General features: G+C 49.6%; 1 protein-coding gene across 1 annotated transcript in view; it reads right to left on the bottom strand.

The window, feature by feature from the left end:
* Window positions 1–3674: 3674 nt before the first annotated feature.
* tmem8b (transmembrane protein 8B) overlaps window positions 3675–24012 on the bottom strand; it is a 119567-nt gene continuing 99229 nt past the window's right edge. Inside the window, exons 8-13 of the mRNA XM_073047779.1 lie at window positions 22255–22378; window positions 21744–21886; window positions 20889–21067; window positions 17531–17677; window positions 8206–8322; window positions 3675–4277 (exon numbers count right to left, since the gene is read on the bottom strand). Coding sequence (XP_072903880.1) covers window positions 3924–4277; window positions 8206–8322; window positions 17531–17677; window positions 20889–21067; window positions 21744–21886; window positions 22255–22378 — 1064 coding nt within the window. The 3' untranslated portion in view covers window positions 3675–3923. The remainder of the gene's footprint in view (window positions 4278–8205; window positions 8323–17530; window positions 17678–20888; window positions 21068–21743; window positions 21887–22254; window positions 22379–24012) is intronic.

Below are 24012 nucleotides of genomic sequence, written 5' to 3'. Positions count from 1 at the left end.
CAAGGAATATCAGATCGTACACCACATAAATTTATAAAGAAAGTATATTTGCCAATTTCATCTTTATCAAACAGTTAATAGGCAAAAGAAAATGGCCCATTAAACAGTCCAACGTGCACAATGACCATTGGAGCGCATACTGGAGTATTCAGGATGTATCTCTTATTCACCTGTCTGTGGTCTGCATAAAAACACCCCCGTATTTTCAAACTCCCCTCAAAGACCATCTCAAGCAAACAGGCTCTCTCTCAGGAGTATTACCCCTTCCTCCTTGGAACTACTCATCTGCACAAAGCACGTCTCGCAACAGGGATTCTCCTTCGCACGGCATTCTGCGGCATCTTCCCTCATGCCCTGCTCCGAAGCTCCCACCAAAAGACCGCAAACCAGACTGCTGTCCTTCAGAAAACTCTTTCCCACAATTCTCTGGAACCTTCTCTCACATCCCACTGTCCTGATTGGCTGACCTACATTCCTAAGTTGGACAACGTGTTGAATCTTAGCTGAATCCAAAACACGCTTTCCAGCATAGCACACTGCTTCTTTTACAGAAAACTGCTAACATAACCCACCTCACAGCAGAGCAGTGGAAATCTTATCCAGAGCATTACACTTACATAATTCCTTATAGGTTACATGTAAAAGTAGGTGAACGGCATACGTCATTATGCCACCACAGCATTTGTGCATGTCTCGCTTAAAGTAAAAATGAAACTAAGACACTAATTCCTGGCTCCATGTTTTTATGTTTTGGAGTTACCAACCGTGCACCTTATATTAGCCTTTCCCACCCTGCAAAAAAGTCTCGATCTATCCACTCGATCAATGCCTCTTATAATTTTGAATACCTCTATCAAGTCACCTGTCATCCTCCTTCACGCCAAAGAGAAAAGTCCTAGCTCAATCAACTTATCCTCATAAGACATGCTCTCCAATCCAGGCAGAATCCTGGCAAATCTCCTCTACACCCTCTCTAAATCTTCCTCATCTATACTATAATGAGGCAACCAGAACACGATACAACAATCCAAGCAACAGAATATCTGCAGATGCTGGAAATCAAAGTAATACAGACAAAATGCTGGAGGAAATCAGTAGGCCAGGCAGCATCTATGGAAAAGGGTAAACAGTTGACATTTTGGGCTGAGATCTTTCATCAGGACCTGTTGAAAACATTCTCTACTATCCACTTACTCCACAAACTTTCATGTCACATTTTTGAAATTATCTAGAACCCCACTCCCACCCTCACTTTATGTTTGGGGTGGAGGGTGGGGGTTATATCCTTCTCTTCCCCAGGTAGAGAATCTCTACCTTATATGATGCAGACTCACTTAGCATGGGCATTGGATTGTAGAAAGATCTATCAACAAACTAGTGAAAAACTCAGCAGGTCGAGCAGCATCTGTGGTGGGAAAGGAGTTGTTGGCATTTCAGGTTGAAACCCTGCCTTAGGATTGACAGTAGAGAGGGGACAAGGCCAGTATAGAGAGGGGAAAGGGGAGGGGTAGGAGAGGATCTATCAGCAAGAACTAAATTTATTGCAAGCAGGAAATGTTTGATGGTGGGAACATACATAACCCATGGACTCACTAGGACTCTTCATGTTCATGGTATTTATTACTTATTTATTTATTAGTAGTATTATTTTTTTCTGTATTTGCACAGTTTCTTGTCTTTTTTATATTTATTTTGTTTGTCATGTGTGTGATTTTACACTGACTTTATTGTTTCTATTTATTAAGTGTGCTCACAAGAAAATGAATCTCAGGGTAGTGTGTGGTAGTTTACATGTACTTCAATAATAAATTTGCTTTGAACTAACCCACTGAAGGGGGAAGCTGGTAGAGTAAAGAATCATGGAAAGGGTGGGCCAAAGGACCAATTATTGTGGAGGAGGGACTGTGCAGATAACAGAGGCATTGGGAAGGGGACATGCACACATTGAGTTCCAAAACTGTGGCAGAGAATCCAAGACTGAAAAAAATAGGAGGGCAATTCAGAAATGCTAGTTAGATTTAGAGTTAGAGTTACTTAACACTTGATACACAAAGAAGATACGCCAGCGGCTCTACTTCATTAGGAGTTTGTGGAGATGTCATAAGTCAAGGGATTTACAAATTTCTACAGATGTACAATGGAGAACATTACAGCACTGTCCTGCATAGAGGCTTCACTGCAAAGGATCACGAGTTGTAAACTCAGCCAGCTCAATCACAGGTACAACCCTCCATCACATCTTCAAGAGGTGATGTCTCAAGAAGCCCGCACCCATCGTTAAGAGCCCTCATCACCCAGGAATGCCCTCTTCTCATTATTACCATCAGAGGAGGAGGTATAGGAGCCTGAAGATACAACTCAACGATTCAGGAATAGCTTCTTTCACTCCTCTGCCATCAGATTTCTGAACGGTCCTTGAACCTATGAACGCAACTGGCGTTTGCATTTTTTTGCATTATTTATTTTAAATAACAATTTTATGCCTCTGCACCGTTCTGCTGCCACAAATTTCACATCAACACATGAAATGCTGGAAGAATTCAGCAAGTCAGGCAGCATCTGTGGAAGGGAGGAGACAATCAATGTTTCAGGCCGAGACCCTCCCCTCCGTAGATGCTGCCTGGCCTGCTGAGTTCCTGCAGCAGTTTGTGTGCATTGCTCTGGATTTCCATCATCTGCACAACCTCTTGAGTTTAATATTTCACATCATATAAGTCAGTGATAGTAAACCTGACTCTGATTCTCAGTGGGTAAGTCAGCATCTGTGGAGAGACAGGCAGAACTTCAGACTGTACACCTTCAATCAGATACAATTGAGTAGGGGAATTAAGGGTTATGGGGAAAAGGCAGGTAGGTGGCGATGAGTCCATGGTCAGATCAGCCATGATCTTATTGAATGGCGGAGCAGGCTCGACAGGCCAGATGGCCAACTCCTGCTCCTAATTTCTTATGTTCTTATCAGCGCCAGGCCAGCAATCTGAAAGATTAGCTCAGTTTCTCTCTCCACAGATGCTGACTGGCATGCTAAGTAGTTCCAGCGCCTCTGTTTTTATATTCCAGATTGGCAGCATCTGCAGCTGTTTGTCGTGTAACCGGAAATTATTCAGCTGGCAGGCTAGTTAAAGAAAATCTGGTGCTTTGTTAGAAAAAAACAAGTAAATTCGAAGTACTTCTCCTTCTGATCTGAGTTTTTTTTTTATCAGCACAGGGCATCACTGGCAACAGCCTACCCACCACAGAAAGGTACTGAGAAAGGGCCAGTAATGCCAAGGATCCCACACACCCTGCTCATGGACTGTTTGTCCCACTCCCTTCAGGGACGAGGCTACGTAGCATCCACACCAGGACCACCAGACTCAAACACAGTTACTTTCCCCAAACAGTAAGGCCGATCAACACCTCCACCCACTAACCCACCTTCCACACCCCCAACCACCCCTACTTTATCATTTCCTGTCAGTCACCTTATGTACAGACACTCCTGTGCGTAGCGTCACTTTATGGACACACAATCATTCTATGTATATAAACTAACTCGTGTATTTATATTTATTGTGTTTTTTTTATAATTGTGTTCTTTATCTTTTGGTTTTTTTTGGTGGTGCATTGGCCCCGGAGTAACAATTATTTTGTTCTCGTTTACACTTGTGAACAGGAATAGACGTTAAACAATCTGGAATCTTGAATCTTTATTGACACGCTCCTTCTGAGAGAGTTCTTGCACATGTGTCCTCCCTGGTGGAAGGTAAACTGGAAGATGAAGAGGTGCTGGCCTTGTCTGGGGTGGACGAGCATGGTTTCGACAGTTCCCCTAGCGTGGCACCTGCCCTGGGCTCGTTTTATTTACAAGTCGCCCACTGCCTTCTTCCTCCTGCTGGTCTGTGAGAGAGTCCGGCTGCTGCTCAGTTGGGGTCGGGGGGTCATCAGCTGCTGCAGATACTGTTGACAGAGACTAGTCCTGGGTCGACCAGACCCATCTCCTCGTGCTCGTTGACGCAGAGTCGGTAGCCGCAGCCCCTCTTGCGGGGCAGTGGCACGGCCCCTGTGGTGGCGGCTGCCCCCCGCTGGGATCTGGGGCTGGGAGGCAGGAGAAAGCCCACGCTGCCAGCGATCAGCATGTGCCAGAGGCTGTGGATGTAGAAGTAGTTCCCCTCGGTCTCCACGAAGGCGTAGAGCGCCACAGCGGAGGCGGCGATGACCGTGCCGGGGAAGAGGTAGAAGACCCAGCGTTTCCACGTGGGAGGGTAGCAGTGCCTCCTCCGGATAGCCCGCACCGTCTGCAAAAGAAAGGGTGCAGCTTGCTGTTAAACCTCCCAGGGAAGGGGTGGGCGGTGGGGCTGTGATCGGAGAACTGTGAGCAGCGCTGATCGCCACGCTAGAGGGAGGCAGGTTTTTCATGAAGAGAGTGTGCATGGAACACACTGCCAGGAGTGATGGTAGAGGCAAATACATCAGGGACATTTAAGAGACTTTTAGATAAGCACGTGGATGACAGTAAAATGGAGGGCCAGATTGATTTTAGAGTAGCTACCAATATCCCTAGCAATGCATTCCATGCACCCGCGATTCAGAGTAAAAATCCTACTTCTGACAAACTCCCTATTCTTTCTTCTAATCACTGTAAAATTATGCCTCTTTGTATTAGCCATTTCTGAATTAAGATATGGCATGTGCAGATAGATGAATTATTGACTAAATAATAAATTTTACTCCGCTGATTATCTGAAAGTGAATGTTGAAGTTCTACTTCCCAGGTACGTTGAACCCTATCATTAGGCGACATGCGAGCATTCATTAACTGTTTATAAATGATAGCTATTAATCGTTTTTGAAAAGGTTTAAACTGAAAAATAACATAAGCCAAATTTGAAGAGCAGGCCAAGGGGTAATTCTGTAAAAAATCACGTAAAAAATTCCTAACCTGTAAATATTTGAAAAAATGTGTATTAGAGATGTCATATTTATCCATTAACTGTGAAAAAGACATTAAGCAGTCTTGTAAAAACAAATCTAAAAAAGTTTTTATTCCCTTAATTTTCCATGTTAAAAAAGCCTTATCCAAAGTTGATGGTTTAAAAAAGAAATTAGAATAAATATTACTAGAAAGTAAAAAATCATTTAATTCCAAAAATCTACGAAATTGAAACCAAATTTTTAAAGTATGTTTAACAATAGGGTTAAGAACAATAGACAATAATTCATCTATCTGTGCATGCCATATTTTAATTCAGTTTAAGATAGTACACAGGGTCCATATGTCCAAAGATAAATTGGCACATATTTTTCCGAATATAAGCCCTATTTATGACAGATGTAATGCAGAAATGGCTACTCTAACTCATATGTTTTGGTCATGTGTAAGTTTAAATAATTTTTGGAGGGATGTGTTTGGAATATTAGCTAAAGTTATAGATATGGATATTCAACCATATGCTGTTATATATACAATGGTCAAAAAAAGGAATTTCTTACGTGATTTTTTACCGAATTACCCCTTGGCCTGCTCTTCAAATTTGGCTTATGTTATTTTTCAGTTTAAACCTTTTCAAAAATGATTAATAGCTATCAATTATAAACAGTTAATGAATACAGCAATTTTTGGGATTATTCCAGAGGAAGCAAGCAAAGTGTCTGCTTCTGCTCAACATGTGATAGCTTTTTCAACTTTACTGGCTAGGAGAGCTATTTTGCTACATTGGAAAGAATCTAACCCACCTACTGTTTTCTATTGGCTCTCCTCCATTATGTCATGTCTAAGCTTGGAGAAAATTAGAAGCCGGACACATTTGATACATCCTTTAATTTTGAACAAGTCTGGCGACCTTTTATTCAATATTTTCACAATTTAATTTATCTTTATTTATTTATTTTTCTTTATTCTCTTTGGGGAAAATCCTTATCCATGAAGGTTCGGAGATGACTGGAAGGATGTGTTTTTTTTCTCTCTCTCACTGTTTTTTCTAATTTTATCCTCAATTGGACTGCCCAATCTTTCTTTTTCTTTCCTTTTTTTCCTCTTTCTCTTTTTTGTTTTTTTGTTTCAGTTTAGTTAGTGGGTTTTTTTTTCCTTTATCAATAAAATTTCTAATCTTTTTTTTATGATTGTTATGAGGAGTTGTAGTTTTTTTTTTACCATTGTATATATAACAGCATAATATTTTATTTATTTGATTTTGATATATTCTTTTTGTTTTTACTGTTGCTGTTTATATGTCTTTTATATTATCTACTTGTTAAACTCCTCTTCCGATTTGTATATTCTTTATTTGGAAATCAATAAAAAAGATTGAAAAATAAATGTATTAGCCATTTCTGTCCTGGGGAAAAAAATGTTGGCTGTCTTTTCTTATCATCTGGTACACCTCTATCAGGTCTCCTCTCATCCTCCTTCATTCCAGAGCTAGAGTAAATGCAAGCAGGCTTTTTCCACTGAGTTGGGTGAGACTAGAAGTCGCAGTCATGGATTTAGGGTGAAAGGTGAAATATTTAAGTAGAATCTAAGGAGGAGATTCTTCGCTCACAGAGTGGTGCAAATGTGGAGCAAACTGCCAACAGAAGAGGTAGATACAGGTTCAGTTGTAACATTTATGTTTGGGGAGGTGTATGAGAGGGGGCTTTGGAGGGATATGGTTGGGGTACAGGCAGGTGGGACTAGCGAGCAAACCAAATTAGAGAACATAGAAAACCCACAGCACAATACAGGCCCTTCAGCCTACAATGCTGTGCTAAATATGTACTTACTTTAGAAATTACCGAATTACCCATAACCCTCTATTTTTCTAAGCTCCATGTACCTGTCCAGGAGTCTCTTAAAAGACCCTATCGTATCTCCCTCCACCACCGTCACCGGCAGCCCATTCCACCCACTCACCACTCTCTGTGTAAAAAACTTACCCCTGACATCTCCTCTGTACCTACTTCCAAACACCTTAAAACTGTGCCCTCTCATGTTAGCCATTTCAGCCCTGGGGAAAAAGCCTCTGACTATCCAAACGATCAATGCCTTATCATCTTGTACATCTCTATCAGGTCACCCCTCATCCTCTGTCACTCCAAGGAGAAAGGGCCGAGTTCACTCAACCAATTCTCATAGGGCATGCTCCCCAATCCAGGCAACATCCTTGTAAATCTCCTCTGCACCCTTTCTATAGTTTCCTTATCCTTCCTGTAGTGAGGTGACCAGAACGGAGCACAGTCCTTAAGCGTGGTCTGACTAGGGTCCTATATAGCTGTAGCTATCCATGTTAGCGCGTGGCCTAGTGGGCAAGGCATCAGACTAGATAGATAGATAGATAGATAGATAGATAGATACTTTATTCATCCCCATGGGGAAATTCAACTTTTTTTCCAATGTCCCATACACTTGTTGTAGCAAAACTAATTACATACAATACTTAACTCAATAAAAAATATGATATGCATCTAAATCACTATCTCAAAAAGCATTAATAATAGCTTTTAAAAAGTTCTTAAGTCCTGGCGGTAGAATTGTAAAGCCTAATGGCATTGGGCTTTCACCTGAAGGCCTGAAGGTCACTGGTTCGAGGCTCAGCTGAGGCAGCGTGTTTGTGTCCTTGAGCAAGGCACTTAACAACACATTGCTCTGCGACGACACCGGTGCCAAGCTGCTTGGGTCCTAATGTCCTTCCCTTGGACAACATCGGTGGCGTGGAGAGGGGAAGGCCTGCAGCTTGGGAAACTGTCGGTCTCCCATACAACCCTGCCCAGGCCTGCGCCCTGGAAACTCCAGGCGCAGATCCATGGTCTCTCGAGACCAACGGATGCCACCACCATCCTGGGCTAGATGGGCTGAAGGGCCTGTGTCTGACCCGTAGTACTCTTTGACTCTAACCGAGGATCTCAGGGCCCAGGGAGCTGATGCTGTGAGCAAGAGCCTTGGCATGAGCCAGCTGATGAAGTGGGCAACACACACAAAATGCTGGAGTAACTCAGCAGGTCAGGCAGCATCTTTCGGTCTGAACGCCGACTGTACTTTTTTTTCCACAGATGCTGCCTGGCCTGCTGAGTTCCTCCAGCATTTTGTGTGTGTCGCTCAGATTTCCAGCATCTGCAGATTTTCTCTTGTTTGTGATGAAATGGTTGCACATCCACTCACTGTGGACGCAGAACTTAGACTGGCCTCTGATTGGCTGAAACAGAGTTGCCCGAAGTGCGGGTAGCCAGGGGCCAATAACGACGTCTTACCCAAGCAATGGCCATGACTCCGAGAGCGAAGAGGCTTGGCCCCAACAGATTCCACAGCCCATGCCGGTCCAACTGCAAGGCCATCGAAAGCAGCATTGCACCCAGTAAGTACAAGACCTACGAAAGAGCAAAGGTCAAGGGTCAGCCAGCACCAGGGTCACCTGATGTAACAGGATCAAGTATCAATGTCTTATCGTCTTATGGATAACAGATGGACAATGCCATTTACCTTGTTGCTGCTTTTCAACAGGATGAACTATTGGGTGGATTTCTTTGGATAGATCTGATTGTGTACAGATCCAGTGGATGGTCTCCATCAGGTGGATTTCCATCTGGTATAACTCAATTTGGTAGATCTGTTTTGGGTAGATATCCTTGGATGGATTTCCATTGGAGAGATCTCCATTGGACAAATCTAACACTGGATAGATCTAACATTGGACTGATCTCCCTTGGATAGATGTTGTATAGATGTCATTGGGCAGATGTCTTTGGGGGGAGGGGGATCTCCATTGACCTGAAATCCATTATTTAATGCACAATGTAAGCTTGTCCAGTTAGATGGCTGGAGATATAAAAGTTAGTTATAGAAGAGGTCATTCAGTCCACTGGATCAAAGTTGGCTCCCAAAAGAACAATGTAATCAGACTTGTTCCCCTTCTTTTTATTACTCCGTAGTTCTTCAACTTACTCCCATCAACATCTCCCAGACTCTATGAACAACTTACAGTGGCCAATTACCCCACCGACCCTGAAGCCACACAGCCACAGGAAGGATGTACAAGCTCCACACGTCCAAGGTCAGTATCGAACCTGGGTCACTGAAGGCTGGAGTGATCCAGGGGTCTGAATGGCTTTCTCCCCAGGATGCCAGAGCAAGCATTCTGACTAGTAGCATTGCAATGCACAGGATTGGAAAAAGCTGCAGATGGTTGTAAACTCTACCGGCTCCATCATGGCCACTAGCCTCCCCAACATCGAGAACATCCTCAGAAGATGATGCCTCATCCATCATGAAGGACTCTCACCATCCAACACATGACTTCTTCTCATTACCACCATCTGGGAGGAGGTACAGGAGCCTGAAAACACACACTCAGTGTTTCAAGGACAGTTTCTTCCCCTCTGCCATCAGATTTCTAAACAAACAATGGATCGATAAATACTACCTCATTACTTTGCTCTCTTTTTACACCATTTAGCTATATATATTCTTATTGTTGGGTGGACATGCGCCTCTACCAAAGGAGGTGTAAGGCACTCCTTGCCTCCACTAGCCTGCAGGTCATGATGAGGGTCACGTGAATCCATGGGAGCAGGTGGTGGATGGTCGTATGAGCAGCCGGTGCATATCTCAAGTCCTGGTTATGTGACCACTGACACCAGGCAGACAGTCTCTGAAGAGTATTGATAATGGCTGGAGCCACCCATTTTGGAGAGACACTACCCAGAAGAAGGTAATTGCAAACCACTTCTGCAGAAAAATTTGCCAAGAACAATCTTGGCCATGGAAAGACCGTGATCGGCCACATCAGTGCGACACGGGACATGATGATGATAATTCATACTGTGACTTAAAGTAATTTTTTGTATTGCACTATACTCCTGTCACAAAACAACAAATTCCATGACACATATCAGCGATAATAAACCTGATTCTGATTCTTCCCAACACTTTCTTCCCTACAGTTATCTGGCCTCAAACCTCTGACAGAGGGTCGTAATAGTTGGTTTGTTGGGGGTTGAAAGCAGTGAGTTCTGGTACATTTAACCAGCAGACAGGTGCTCACTGACTCCCCAGGACACAGGTCCACCCCGCTGGGGAGCCACTGAGCAGTGTCCTGGGACACCGGGCAGCCAGACTGCAGGGTAACCTTCCTTTGGGAATTTTGCAAGACAGAGTCAGAATCTGGTGATTATCATGGACATATGACGTGAAATTCATTGTACAGTGCAATACATAAAATATACTGTAAATTAGAATATGAAATATCTTTAAAAATTAAACAAGTAGTGAAAAAAGAGAGCAGATACAATGAGATGGTATTCATGGACCATTCAGAAATTGGGAAGGGTCCAGAGGAACGATTTAGGATCATTTGATGGCTCTGCGCCTGTACGTGCTGCAGTTTAGAAGAACCGGGGTGGGGGAATCTCAATGAAACCTATTGAATATTGAAAGGTCTAGATAGAGTGGATGTGGAGAAGATGTTTCCTGTAGTGAGAGACTCCAGGACCAGAGGGCACAGCCTCAGATTAGAAGGATGTTCCTTAGAACAGAGATGAAGAGGAATTAATTTAGCCATAGGGTGGTGAATCTGTGGAATTTGTGTAGGCCAAGTCATTGGGTATATTTAAAGCAGAGGTTGATAGGTTCTGGATTAGTCAGGGCAACAAAAGAGAATGGGATTGAGAAGAACATGGTGGAGCAGACTTGATAGGCTGAATTACTTGATTGTGCTCCTATGTCCAATGATCTTATAGAAACCTGATTGCAGAAGGCAAGAAGCTGTTCTTAAAACATTGAGTGTATGTGTTCAGGCTCCTGATCCTCCTCGATGATGGTAGCAGTGAGATGAGGGGGATGGGGGTCCTTAATGATGGATACCACCACCTTTGAGGCATCGCCGTTTGAAAATGTCCTTGATGGTGAAGAAGCATTTTGGTGGTGCCTTACATGTCTGTGCACTGTTTTAACAACGAACCGCCACAAAGAGCCTGCAGTCGACACCAATTGCAAGATCTCTGTGACTTCTGATTCAGTCATTAACCTGGAGACCAATATTGATCCGAGACACCAGGGGGAGCTCCCTGCCTCAGTGTCAGCTTGAAGAAGACTATATAACCCAGCATACAAGGGTGAATGGACAGTCACGGGGCTCTAATACAATTTTAAGGATTGTAAATTTTAAACAAATGGGAATCCGAATTAATGTCCCATTAACCTGTCAGGATAGACCAGTGAAAGTAATTTCTAGGGCTTATATAGCTTCCCATCAAAAATTATGAGGAAATATAAGAGATGTAAGAAATATAAGATAAATTTGTCCTTTATTGCCAAAATTTAAGAGATGACCTTGCGAAAAAAATCTCCTTGCCAAAGAATTATGAGGAAATATAAGAGATGACCTGGCCAAAATGTTAACTCTTCCCTGTCATTCACAGAATAAGTCATACACAGAGTAAAGATCACAGTGCTCTGTCCGATCATGAATTCCCAGGACAGCAAGAGTTAGACACTGAATGGGGCTCCCTCTACACCTTCCCACCACAAGCTCCCAGGGTCAGACACAGAATGAGGCTCTTTCTACACAGTCCCATCACACATTCCCAAGGTCAGCTCCATCACACACTCCCGGGTTCAGACACAGAGAGAAGCTCCCTCTACACTGTCCCATCATACAGTCTCGGGGTCAGACACAGAATGAAGCTCCCTCTACACCATCCCATCACACACTCCCAGGGTCAGACACAGAGTGAAGCTCCCTCTACACTGTCCCATCGCACACTCCCAGGGTCAAACACAGAGTGAAGCTCCCTCTACACTGTCCCATCACACATTCCGAGGGTCAGACACAGAGTGAATCTCCCTCTACACCGTCCCATCACACATTCCCAAGGTCAGCTCCATCACACACTCCCGGGTTCAGACACAGCGAGAAGCTCCCTCTACACTGTCCCATCGTACAGTCTCAGGGTCAGACACAGAGCGAAGCTCCCTCTACACTGTCCCATCACACACTCCTGGGGTCAGACACAGAGTGAAGCTCCTTCTACACTGTCCCATCATATAATCTTGGGGTCGGACACAGAGTGAAGCTCCCTCTACACTGTCCCATCATATAATCTTGGGGTCAGACACAGAGCGAAGCTCCCTCTACACTGTCCCATCACACACTCCCGGGGTCAGACACAGAGTGAAGCTCCTTCTACACTGTCCCATCACACATTCCCAGGGTCAGGCACAGCGTGAAGCTCCTTCTACACTGTCCCATCATATAATCTTGGGGTCAGACACAGAGTGAAGCTCCCTCTACACTGTCCCATCATATAATCTCGGGGTCAGACACAGAGTGAAGCTCCCTCTACACTGTCCCATCATATAATCTCGGGGTCAGGCACAGAGTGAAACTCCCTTTACACCATCCTATCAAATAGTTTCAATTTGAATGAATATCCCATGGAACCGTGGACATTAATTTGAGAGTTTGCAACCACTTGCTGCTAAATTTGCTCAAACATCTCACCATTCTCTCCTAAAACTTGGAACATAGCAGATCTTCCCGCTAGCAGGAAAGATCCAGCGTTGAAGCATTTGTACAGATACTTAACCATAGTCTTACATGGAGAATTGCTCAGTCACACACTTGGTAGCTGAGTGCAGCTACGAGGGGATGGAGTGGAGGGCGGAATGGATGGGGAAGGAGAGGGAAAGGGGAAGAAGGAGTTGGGAATGAGGAGGGAGAGGGGATGGGGAAGGAGGTGGTTAAGGGGAGGGGGAGAGGGGATGGGGAAGGAGGTGGTTAAGGGGATGGGGGAGAGAGGGTTGGGGAAGGAGGTGGGTGGGCAGGGCTGGGGGAGAGGGGATGGGGAAGGAGGTGGTTAAGGGGAGGGTGGAGAGAGGGTTGGGGAAGGAGGTGGGTAGGACTGGTCTGGGGGAGAGGGAATGGGGAAGGAGGTGGTTAAGGGGAGGGGGAGAGGGGATGGGGAAGGAGGTGGTTAAGGGGAGAGAGGGTTGGGGAAGGAGGTGGGTGGGCAGGGATGGGGAAGGAGGTGGTAAAGGGGAGGGGGAGAGGGGATGGGGAAGGAGGTGGTTAAGGGGAGGGGGGAGAGAGGGTTGGGGAAGGTGGGTGGGCAGGGCTGGGGGAGAGGGGATGGGGAAGGAGTTGGTTAAGGGGAGAGGGGAGAGAGGGTTGGGGAAGGAGGTGGGTGGGCAGGGCTGGGGGAGAGGGGATGGGGAAGGAGTTGGTTAAGGGGAGGGGGAGAGGGGATGGGGAAGGAGGTGGTTAAGGGGAGGGGGGAGAGAGGGTTGGGGAAGGAGGTGGGTGGGCAGGGCTGGGGGAGAGGGGATGGGGAAGGAGTTGGTTAAGGGGAGAGGGGAGAGAGGGTTGGGGAAGGAGGTGGGTGGGCAGGGCTGGGGGAGAGGGGATGGGGAAGGAGTTGGTTAAGGGGAGGGGGAGAGGGGATGGGGAAGGAGGTGGTTAAGGGGAGGGGGGAGAGGGGATGGGGAAGGAGGTGGTTAAGGGGAGGGGGGAGAGAGGGTTGGGGAAGGAGGTGGGTGGGCAGGGCTGGGGGAGAGGGGATGGGGAAGGAGTTGGTTAAGGGGAGGGGGGAGAGGGGATGGGGAAGGAGGTGGTTAAGGGGAGGGGGGGAGAGAGGGTTGGGGAAGGAGGTGGGTGGGCAGGGCTGGGGGAGAGGGGATGGGGAAGGAGTTGGTTAAGGGGAGGGGGGAGAGGGGATGGGGAAGGAGGTGGTTAAGGGGAGGGGGGAGAGAGGGTTGGGGAAGGAGGTGGGTGGGCAGGGCTGGGGGAGAGGGGATGGGGAAGGAGTTGGTTAAGGGGAGGGGGGAGAGGGGATGGGGAAGGAGGTGATTAAGGGGAGGGGGGAGAGAGGGTTGGGGAAGGAGGTGATTAAGGGGAGGGGGAGAGAGGGTTGGGGAAGGAGGTGATTAAGGGGAGGGGGGAGAGAGGGTTGGGGAAGGAGGTGATTAAGGGGAGGGGGGAGAGAGGGTTGGGGAAGGAGGTGATTAAGGGGAGGGGGGGAGAGAGGGTTGGGGAAGGAGGTGATTAAGGGGAGGGGGGAGAGAGGGTTGGGGAAGGAGGTGATTAAGGGGAGGGGGGAGAGAGGGTTGGGGAAGGAGGTGATTAAGGGGAGGGGGGAGAGAGGGTTGGGGAAGGAGGTGATTAAGGGGAGAGGGGAGAGAGGGTTGGGGAAGGAGGTGGGTGGGCAGGGCTGGGGGAGAGGGGATGGGGAAGGAGTTGGTTAAGGGGAGAGGGGAGAGAGGGTTGGGGAAGGATGTGGGTGGGCAGGGATGGGGAAGGAGTTGGTTAAGGGGAGGGGGGAGAGAGGGTTGGGGAAGGAGTTGGTTAAGGGGAGGGGGGAGAGAGGGTTGGGGAAGGAGGTGGGTGGGCAGGGCTGGGGGAGAGGGGATGGGGAAGGAGTTGGTTAAGGGGAGAGGGGAGAGAGGGTTGGGGAAGGAGGTGGTTAAGGGGAGGGGGGAGAGGGGATGGGGAAGGAGGTGGTAAAGGGGAGGGGGGAGAGAGGGTTGGGGAAGGAGGTGATTAAGGGGAGGGGGGAGAGAGGGTTGGGGAAGGAGGTGGTAAAGGGGAGGGGGGAGAGAGGGTTGGGGAAGGAGGTGGGTGGGCAGGGATGGGGAAGGAGGTGGTAAAGGGGAGGGGGGAGAGGGAATGGGGAAGGAGGTGATTAAGGGGAGGGGGGAGAGAGGGTTGGGGAAGGAGGTGGGTGGGCAGGGCTGGGGGAGAGGGGATGGGGAAGGAGGTGATTAAGGGGAGGGGGGAGAGGGGATGGGGAAGGAGGTGGTTAAGGGGAGGGGGAGAGGGGATGGGGAAGGAGGTGGTTAAGGGGAGGGGGAGAGGGGATGGGGAAGGAGGTGGTTAAGGGGAGGGGGGAGAGAGGGTTGGGGAAGGAGGTGGTTAAGGGGAGAGGGGAGAGAGGGTTGGGGAAGGATGTGGGTAGGACAGGACTGAGGGAGAGGGGATGGGGAAGGAGGTGGTTAAGGGGAGAGAGGGTTGGGGAAGGAGGTGGGTGGGCAGGACTGAGGGAGAGGGGATGGGGAAGGAGGTGGTTAAGGGGAGAGAGGGTTGGGGAAGGAGGTGGTTAAGGGGAGAGGGGAGAGAGGGTTGGGGAAGGATGTGGGTAGGACAGGACTGAGGGAGAGGGGATGGGGAAGGAGGTGGTTAAGGGGAGAGAGGGTTGGGGAAGGAGGTGGGTGGGCAGGACTGAGGGAGAGGGGATGGGGAAGGAGGTGGTTAAGGGGAGAGAGGGTTGGGGAAGGAGGTGGTTAAGGGGAGAGGGGAGAGAGGGTTGGGGAAGGATGTGGGTAGGACAGGACTGAGGGAGAGGGGATGGGGAAGGAGGTGGTTAAGGGGAGAGGGGAGAGAGGGTTGGGGAAGGATGTGGGTAGGACAGGACTGAGGGAGAGGGGATGGGGAAGGATGTGGGTAGGACAGGACTGAGGGAGAGGGGATGGGGAAGGATGTGGGTAGGACAGGACTGAGGGAGAGGGGATGGGGAAGGAGGTGGGTAGGACAGGACTGGGGGAGAGAGGGATGGGGAAGGAGGTGGGTAGGACAGGACTGAGGGAGAGGGTTGGGGAAGGAGGTGGGTAGGACAGGACTGAGGGAGAGGGGATGGGGAAGGATGCGGGTAGGACAGGACTGAGGGAGAGGGGATGGGGAAGGAGGTGGGTAGGACAGGACTGAGGGAGAGGGGATGGGGAAGGAGGTGGGTAGGACAGGACTGAGGGAGAGGGGATGGGGAAGGATGTGGGTAGGACAGGACTGAGGGAGAGGGATGGGGAAGGAGGTGGGTAGGACAGGACTGAGGGAGAGGGAATGGGGAAGGAGGTGGGTAGGACAGGACTGAGGGAGAGGGGATGGGGAAGGATGCGGGTAGGACAGGACTGAGGGAGAGGGGATGGGGAAGGAGGTGGGTAGGACAGGACTGAGGGAGAGGGGATGGGGAAGGAGGTGGGTAGGACAGGACTGAGGGAGAGGGGATGGGGAAGGAGGTGGGTAGGACAGGACTGAGGGAGAGGGAGTGGGTAGGACAGGACTGAGGGAGAGGGAGTGGGGAAGGAGGTGGGTAGGACAGGACTGAGGGAGAGGGAGTGGGTAGGACAGGACTGAGGGAGAGGGAGTGGGTAGGACAGGACTGAGGGAGAGGGGATGGGGAAGGATGCGGGTAGGACAGGACTGAGGGAGAGGGGATGGGGAAGGAGGTGGGTAGGACAGGACTGAGGGAGAGGGGATGGGGAAGGAGGTGGGTAGGACAGGACTGAGGGAGAGGGAGTGGGTAGGACAGGACTGAGGGAGAGGGGATGGGGAAGGATGCGGGTAGGACAGGACTGAGGGAGAGGGGATGGGGAAGGAGGTGGGTAGGACAGGACTGAGGGAGAGGGTTGGGGAAGGATGTGGGTAGGACAGGACTGAGGGAGAGGGATGGGGAAGGAGGTGGGTAGGACAGGACTGAGGGAGAGGGATGGGGAAGGAGGTGGGTAGGACAGGACTGAGGGAGAGGGAGTGGGTAGGACAGGACTGAGGGAGAGGGAGTGGGTAGGACAGGACTGAGGGAGAGGGGATGGGGAAGGAGGTGGGTAGGACAGGACTGAGGGAGAGGGTTGGGGAAGGATGTGGGTAGGACAGGACTGAGGGAGAGGGGTTGGGGAAGGATGTGGGTAGGACAGGACTGAGGGAGAGGGGTTGGGGAAGGATGTGGGTAGGACAGGACTGAGGGGATGGGGAAGGAGGTGGGTAGGACAGGACTGAGGGGATGGGGAAGGAGGTGGGTAGGACAGGACTGAGGGAATGGGGAAGGAGGTGGGTAGGACAGGACTGAGGGGATGGGGAAGGATGTGGGTAGGACAGGACTGAGGGGATGGGGAAGGATGTGGGTAGGACAGGACTGAGGGGATGGGGAAGGAGGTGGGTAGGACAGGACTGAGGGAGAGGGAGTGGGTAGGACAGGACTGAGGGAGAGGGAGTGGGTAGGACAGGACTGAGGGAGAGGGAGTGGGGAAGGAGGTGGGTAGGACAGGACTGAGGGAGAGGGAGTGGGTAGGACAGGACTGAGGGAGAGGGAGTGGGTAGGACAGGACTGAGGGAGAGGGAGTGGGGAAGGAGGTGGGTAGGACAGGACTGAGGGAGAGGGGATGGGGAAGGAGGTGGGTAGGACAGGACTGGGGGAGAGGGGATGGGGAAGGAGGTGGGTAGGACAGGACTGAGGGAGAGGGAGTGGGTAGGACAGGACTGAGGGAGAGGGAGTGGGTAGGACAGGACTGAGGGAGAGGGAGTGGGTAGGACAGGACTGAGGGAGAGGGGATGGGGAAGGATGTGGGTAGGACAGGACTGAGGGAGAGGGGATGGGGAAGGATGTGGGTAGGACAGGACTGGGGGAGAGAGGGATGGGGAAGGAGGTGGGTAGGACAGGACTGAGGGAGAGGGGATGGGGAAGGATGTGGGTAGGACAGGACTGAGGGAGAGGGGATGGGGAAGGAGGTGGGTAGGACAGGACTGAGGGAGAGGGAGTGGGTAGGACAGGACTGAGGGAATGCTCCCTCCGCCTCCCAGTCTCAGCAGACACTGACCTGCTTGACGATTTGCTGCAGCCTCGCCATGGCGATGACAGTGACCCAGACGGACATGAGGGAGCCGAGGAAGTCGCAGAACTGCAGCACGTCGTACTCCATGATGCAGAAGACGACAATACCCGGCTGGTCGCAGGCATGGTAGAACTGTCCAGGGAGTCGACAGCGTTACTGTACAGCTTGAGTGTGACACACTCACACCGACTCACACACACACACACACACTCACTCACACACAGACACACTCACAGTCACACACACACTCACAGACACACACACACTCACAGATACACACACTCACAGGCACACATACACTCATACACACACTCACAGTCACACACACACTCACAGACACACACACACTCACAGACACACACACACACTCACAGACACACACACACTCACAGACACACACACACACTCACAGACACACACACACACACAGATACACACACTCACAGACACACATACTCACACTCATACACACACTCACAGGCACACACACACTCACAGACACACACACACACTCACAGACACACACACACACTCACAGACACACACACACTCACAGATACACACACTCACACTCACAGACACACATACTCACAGACACACATACACACACTCACACATTCACTCACACACATGCACACTCATGCATACACCCACACACTCACAGACACACACACACCAAAAATCACCCACACACTCACTGCCAGACACCCATACACTCAGCGACACACACTCACACATAAAGAGATAAGTACACTCCATCTCTCTCACACACACATGCAGAGAGACACACACAGACATACATGAAGACACACACACAAAATTAGCCAGAAACTCACACAGAGACAATGACAGACAAACACACACACACTCAAATACATTCCATCACACACATACACACAGACTCACTCTCTCATAAAGTCTCTCTCCACACTCATGTTGTGGATGGGGGCATGCCGTGGGGGGGGGGAGCGGTTGAGAGTGACAGGATGGGAAGGGGCAGAGTGGGGGAGATGACATTTACACTGCAAAATCAAAGGCCCATGAATTAAAACCCAGAATACGGTGAAGGATGACGTCAGTAACAGAAATGGGGGAAGATTTAATTGGGCAGATAATCAGAGGGTTATGGAGCACAGAAACAGGCCATTCAGTCCATCATTCCCATGCTGACTATTGAGCACCCTTCTTTCCTAATCCACTTGACCTGAACTCAGACCGGCGGCTTGATCTGCCTTGGTGGTTTAGGGGCTCATTCAGATATTCTGAAGTGTGGTGAGAGTGCCAGCCTCCACCTACCCCTCAAACAGTGTCCTCCAGACTCCAAACCCCTCTTGGGGAGAAATCTCCCCTTAAGACACCCTCTAAACCCCCTGTCCTTCATCCTAAACCCCATGGCCTCTTGGCTGCATCCACTACGGCCAAAGAACAGTAAGGGCTTGATTTCAGCAACAGATCCCTTCCCGCCAAACCCAGCCCCAAGGAACTGGCGCTTCCCTCTACCTGGGGCCACAGTAATTGGTATGTGGATCCCATTTTGAGATGTCCTCAGGCAGAATTTTACACCGAAGGTGGGGATTAGAGGTTCCAAGGTAGGAGCAATTTGGATCAGAGATAGGAATTGGGACTGAGGTCACAGGGAAGACTCTAGCAGGAATGAGTAAGATCTGGGAAAGTGTAGTCGGGATTAGGAAGGGTGACTAGGGTACAGAACAAGATCAGGAAGCATGAATCGCAGGTTGGAATCAAGAATAGTGACAGAGTGACAAGAAAGGATTGACTCAAGGAGGAAGCAGATATTGGGAATAAGGGATTGAGGAGTTGGGCATGAGGGAGCAAGGGACAAGAAAAAGGATCAAGGGTCATGGATGAAGGTTCAAAGGCCAAGGGTGAGGGATCAAGGATTGTGATGAGAGCCCAAAGTTCAATGGGATAGATTATGGGTCATGGTTAAAAGTCCAAAGGCCAAGGGTTGGGAATGACAAGTCGAAGGTAAAGTGTGAGGGATCAAGGGGATGGGGATGGGGTTCAAAGGTCAAGTGAGACACAAACAATTGTGATTGCAATTACAAAGAAAGCACAGCAGTGCCTCAACTTCTTTAAAACTGAGGGGTGACCTTTTAGGACAGAGGTAAGGAGAATGTTTTTAGCCAGAGAGAGGTGAATCAGTGGAATGCTCTGCCACGGACTGTGGTGGGGGCCAAGTCCATGGGTATATTTAAGGCAGAAGTTAATCGTTTCCCGATTGGTCAGGGCATCAAAGGATATGGTGAGAGGCAGGTGTATGGGGTTGTGTGGGATCCAGGATCAGCCAATGATGGAATGGCAGAGTAGACTCGATGGGCTGAATGGCCTAATTCTACTCCTATGTCTTATGGTCTTCTTCAGAGGTTTGTGAAGATTGACAACTGATAAACTTCTATGGATGTATGGTGGAGAGTATATTGCCTGGTATGGGCACACCAATGCCCTTGAATGGAACATGTAGTGGATAGGGCCCATCCATCACGGGTAAAGCCCACCCCACCATTAAGCACTGTCGTAGGAAAGCAGCATCCATCATCAGGGACCCCCACCACTCAGGACATGCTCTCTTCTTGCTGCTGCTGTCCGGAAGGAGGTACAGGAGCCCTAAGACCCACACAGCCAGGCTCTGGTACAGTTATCACCCCTCAACCATCAGGCTCTTGAACTAGAGCGGATAACTTCACTCAATTTCACACGCTCCTTTACTGAACTGTTCCCACAACCTGTGGACGCATTTTCAAGGACTCTTCATCTCATGTTTTTGATATTTATTGCTTATTAATTTATTATAATTTCTTTTTACATTTGCGTAGTTTGGTGTCTTTGCACACTGTTTAAATATCCAGTCAGTGCAGTCTTTCATTGATTCTAATATGGTTATTATTCTGTTAGGGATTTACTGAGAATGCCCACAAGGAAAATGAATCTCAGGGTTGTATATGGTGGCATATAAGTACTTTGATAATAAATTTACTTTGAAGTTTGTTGTGAGGGATCAAGAGAGATGAAGAGTGAAAGTTCACCAGTGTGGGCTAGAAGCTCAGGTCACAAGCTATGTCTGGGTTTCCGGAAGGGTGACGACGCTTGTGTTGGGGTTGGCTGCCGTGCGCACGATTCCACAGAGAAAACACTCAGTTGTAGTGTCTTGTCTGTGGAGAGGGGCCAGGACTGGTTGCTCCCCGGTTTGGTGGGGCCTCTCGGTCACCAGCTGAGGCTGAGGGCCAGAGCGGAGGACCAGGGCTCGGTCTTGGTTCAGTTGGGGGTGGGGGTGATGGTGCCTCGTGGGTCTGGACTGAAGTTGTGGGAGTCTGGTACTGACCGTGGAGAAGAACATGGTGAAGATGTAGACGGAGGCCTCGAGCAGGTACTTGCCACGGATAGCGATGGCAACAGGTGGCACGAACATCAGGTTGCTGAGGCACAGCAGGAGGGTGGACAGAAGCTGGAAGCTGTAGGAGAAGGCCTCCATGTTGTCTGTGCAGCCCCACCCGCTCCACCCTGCAAAGCAAGGAAGTGGTCAGAGGGGCTGCGACACGGGAGGTGGCTGCTCCGTCCTTTCAGCCTGTGCTAGCTCTTTGGAAGAGCCCTCCCCTCAACCCCCACATGCTCTTACCCCCAAAGCCCCTCAGAAGCTTCCTTCACCCGATCAGGTGTCCCTGCTCCCACCTTCTGCATAACAGTTATCCCCCTTGCCACCTCCCTCCTCTCCCCTCCCCAACCCTCCCAGTACGAGAAGGGATCTTCCCTCTCCCACCAACCCACTCGCCCCATCCTGCCCTCTCTCCCCAGCCCTAGGCCGTCCTCATGATGGAAGCCGTCACGTGACTGGCACCTCACCACATGACCCAGGCTACACCGTGACCTCAGCCACTCTGTGACCCTAACTGACCTGTGACTCCCCAGGCTCACTGTGATCCCAGCAACACCGTGACCCTAACTGACCTGTGACTCCCCAGGCTCACTGTGATCCCAGCTACATCGTGACCCTGGCTAAAATGCAACCCCAGCGTCACTGTCACCTGGTTGACTGTGACCCATGACCCTGACTAACATGTGACCCCCAGACACCCTGTAACCCTAACGTGTGACCCCAGCCGCCCTGTGACCCTAACAGGTGACCCCAGCTGCCCTGTGACGCTGACTAACAGGTGACCCCAGACGCCCTGTGACCTACCTGCTTTACACTCGCAGGCAGCATACAGGTAGTTGTTGGTGCGCAGAAGCTTGCACTGGCCGTAGGTGCCGCACTCGCTGATGCACGGGGTCAGAAACATTCGCAGGTAAACCTCAGCTGTCACGTTGCTGCACATCTCGTACCTGCTGGGCCCAGACACGGTCAACGGCCTTCTGTAGCCCATCACCTGACCATCAGCCCATCACTATCACCCCTTGAAATGACACTTCCCCATTACATTGGCTACCACCCATCACGTGACCAGCGTCTCATCACATGACCACCACCCTAAACATGGCCACTGTCCCATACGTGATGTGACCATCAACCGATCACAGCCTGCAGCTCGTGAAGTGATCGAGCCACTTGTGTCTGAGAAACAAAGCACAGCAGATGCTGGAAACACTCGGCAGGTCAGGCAGCGTCTGCGGGGAGGGAAGTGGTGCTGATGACCCTTCACCGGAGCAGCTGGCGCTAGCTGGAAGCCCCAGACTGATGTAGAGAAGCTTACCCGTGTCCAGCGGCACACAACGAGCGCAGGGTGATGTACCAGTTCCCAGTCTGAGGATAGGCCACGTGCATTCTGCTAACGTTTGAGGTGGAGTCGACCAAGAGGGCAAACCCTGCAGATGTCTCTGGAAGAGAAGGTTTAACGGGTGTTGGATTAGACTATACAATTATTATTTATCTTGCGGTTTAACTTTTTATGTCTGCTTGTATTTTATACAACTACTTATATCGAGTTTGCAGGTGGTGGGCTGGAGATACGTCTCTATCAAAGGAGGGGTGAGGCAGTCTTCCCTCCGCTAGTCTACAGGTCACCTTTGGGTGAGGGGTAGCCCCTGCTCAGCCCCCTCGATCAGGGTCACGTGAAGCCATGGAAGCAGGTGGTGGATGGTCGTATGAGCAGCCGGTGCGGATCACAAGCCCTGGCTACGCGACCACTGACGCCAGGCCAGTCAATCTCTGAAGAGTATTGATAATGGCTGGGGGGGTCACCCGTCCTGTACAGACACTGCTCAGAAGCAGGCAACGGCAAACCAGTTCTGTGGAAAAATTTGCCAAGAACAGTCATGGTCATGGAAAGACCAGGATTGCCCACGTCACACAACACGGCACATAATGACGATGATATAGATGCAATTATTCAGTATTTCCCTAGTAGCAGGATACTTGGTAGTGTGAAGGAGCAGAGGGATCTGGGGGTACATGTCCACAGATCCCTGAAAGTTGCCTCACAGGTAGATAGGGTAGTTAAGAAAGCTTATGGGGTGTTAGCTTTCATAAGTCGAAGGATAGAGTTTAAGAGTCGCGTGGTAATGATGCAGCTCTATAAAACTCTGGTTAAGCCACACTTGGAATACCGTGTCCAGTTCTGGTCGCCTCACTATAGAAAGGATGTGGAAGCATTGGAAAGGATACAGAGGAGATTTACCAGGATGCTGCCTGGTTTAGAGAGTATGGATTATGATCAGAGATTAAGGGAGCTAGGGCTTTACTCTTTGGAGAGAAGGAGGATGAGAGGAGACATGATAGAGGTGTACAAGATATTAAGAGGAATAGACAGAGTGGACAGCCAGCGCCTCTTCCCCAGGGCACCACTGCTCAGTACAAGAGGACATGGCTTTAAGGTAAGGGGTGGGAAGTTCAAGGGGGATATTAGAGGAAGGTTTTTCACTCAGAGAGTGGTTGGTGCGTGGAATGCACTGCCTGAGTCAGTGGTGGAGGCAGATACACTAGTGAAGTTTAAGAGACTACTAGACAGGTATATGGAGGAATTTAAGGTGGGGGGGGGGTTATATGGGAGGCAGGGTTTGAGGGTCGGCACAACCTTGTGGGCCGAAGGGCCTGTAATCTGCTGTACTATTCTATGTTCTAGCTACATTTGTATAGACAATTGTTCATTGTGCCCCCTGGTGGTTCCAGTTCATTCTGCTTCCATTTTTCTCCTCTTTCTGCATTATTTGAATAGAGCTATCTGACTGGTTAACTCTTATTGACAAATTTGGAGTGTCTCATATCTATGGTATGCACCGCAGAGCACGCTGGCCCACCATCTTTGTTTCTCCTTTCCTGCTTCTACTCGTTTCCAATTCCCTTTCATCTATTAGCGCTTAATAAAACTACCATGAAATAACAAGTTTATGCCTTTTTCTTGACTTTTGAAAGAAGCTGGGATCAAAAACATCTGAATCTAACATGAGGTAGGAATCGCATCTGACCTTTTGAGCCTTCTCCACCACTGACAACACGTTGGCGGAAGAGGAGG

This window comes from Hemitrygon akajei, chromosome 6, assembly GCF_048418815.1.
Source record: "Hemitrygon akajei chromosome 6, sHemAka1.3, whole genome shotgun sequence".
In the NCBI taxonomy this organism is placed as follows: domain Eukaryota; kingdom Metazoa; phylum Chordata; class Chondrichthyes; order Myliobatiformes; family Dasyatidae; genus Hemitrygon; species Hemitrygon akajei.
This window is presented reverse-complemented; position numbering and strand designations above follow the sequence as displayed.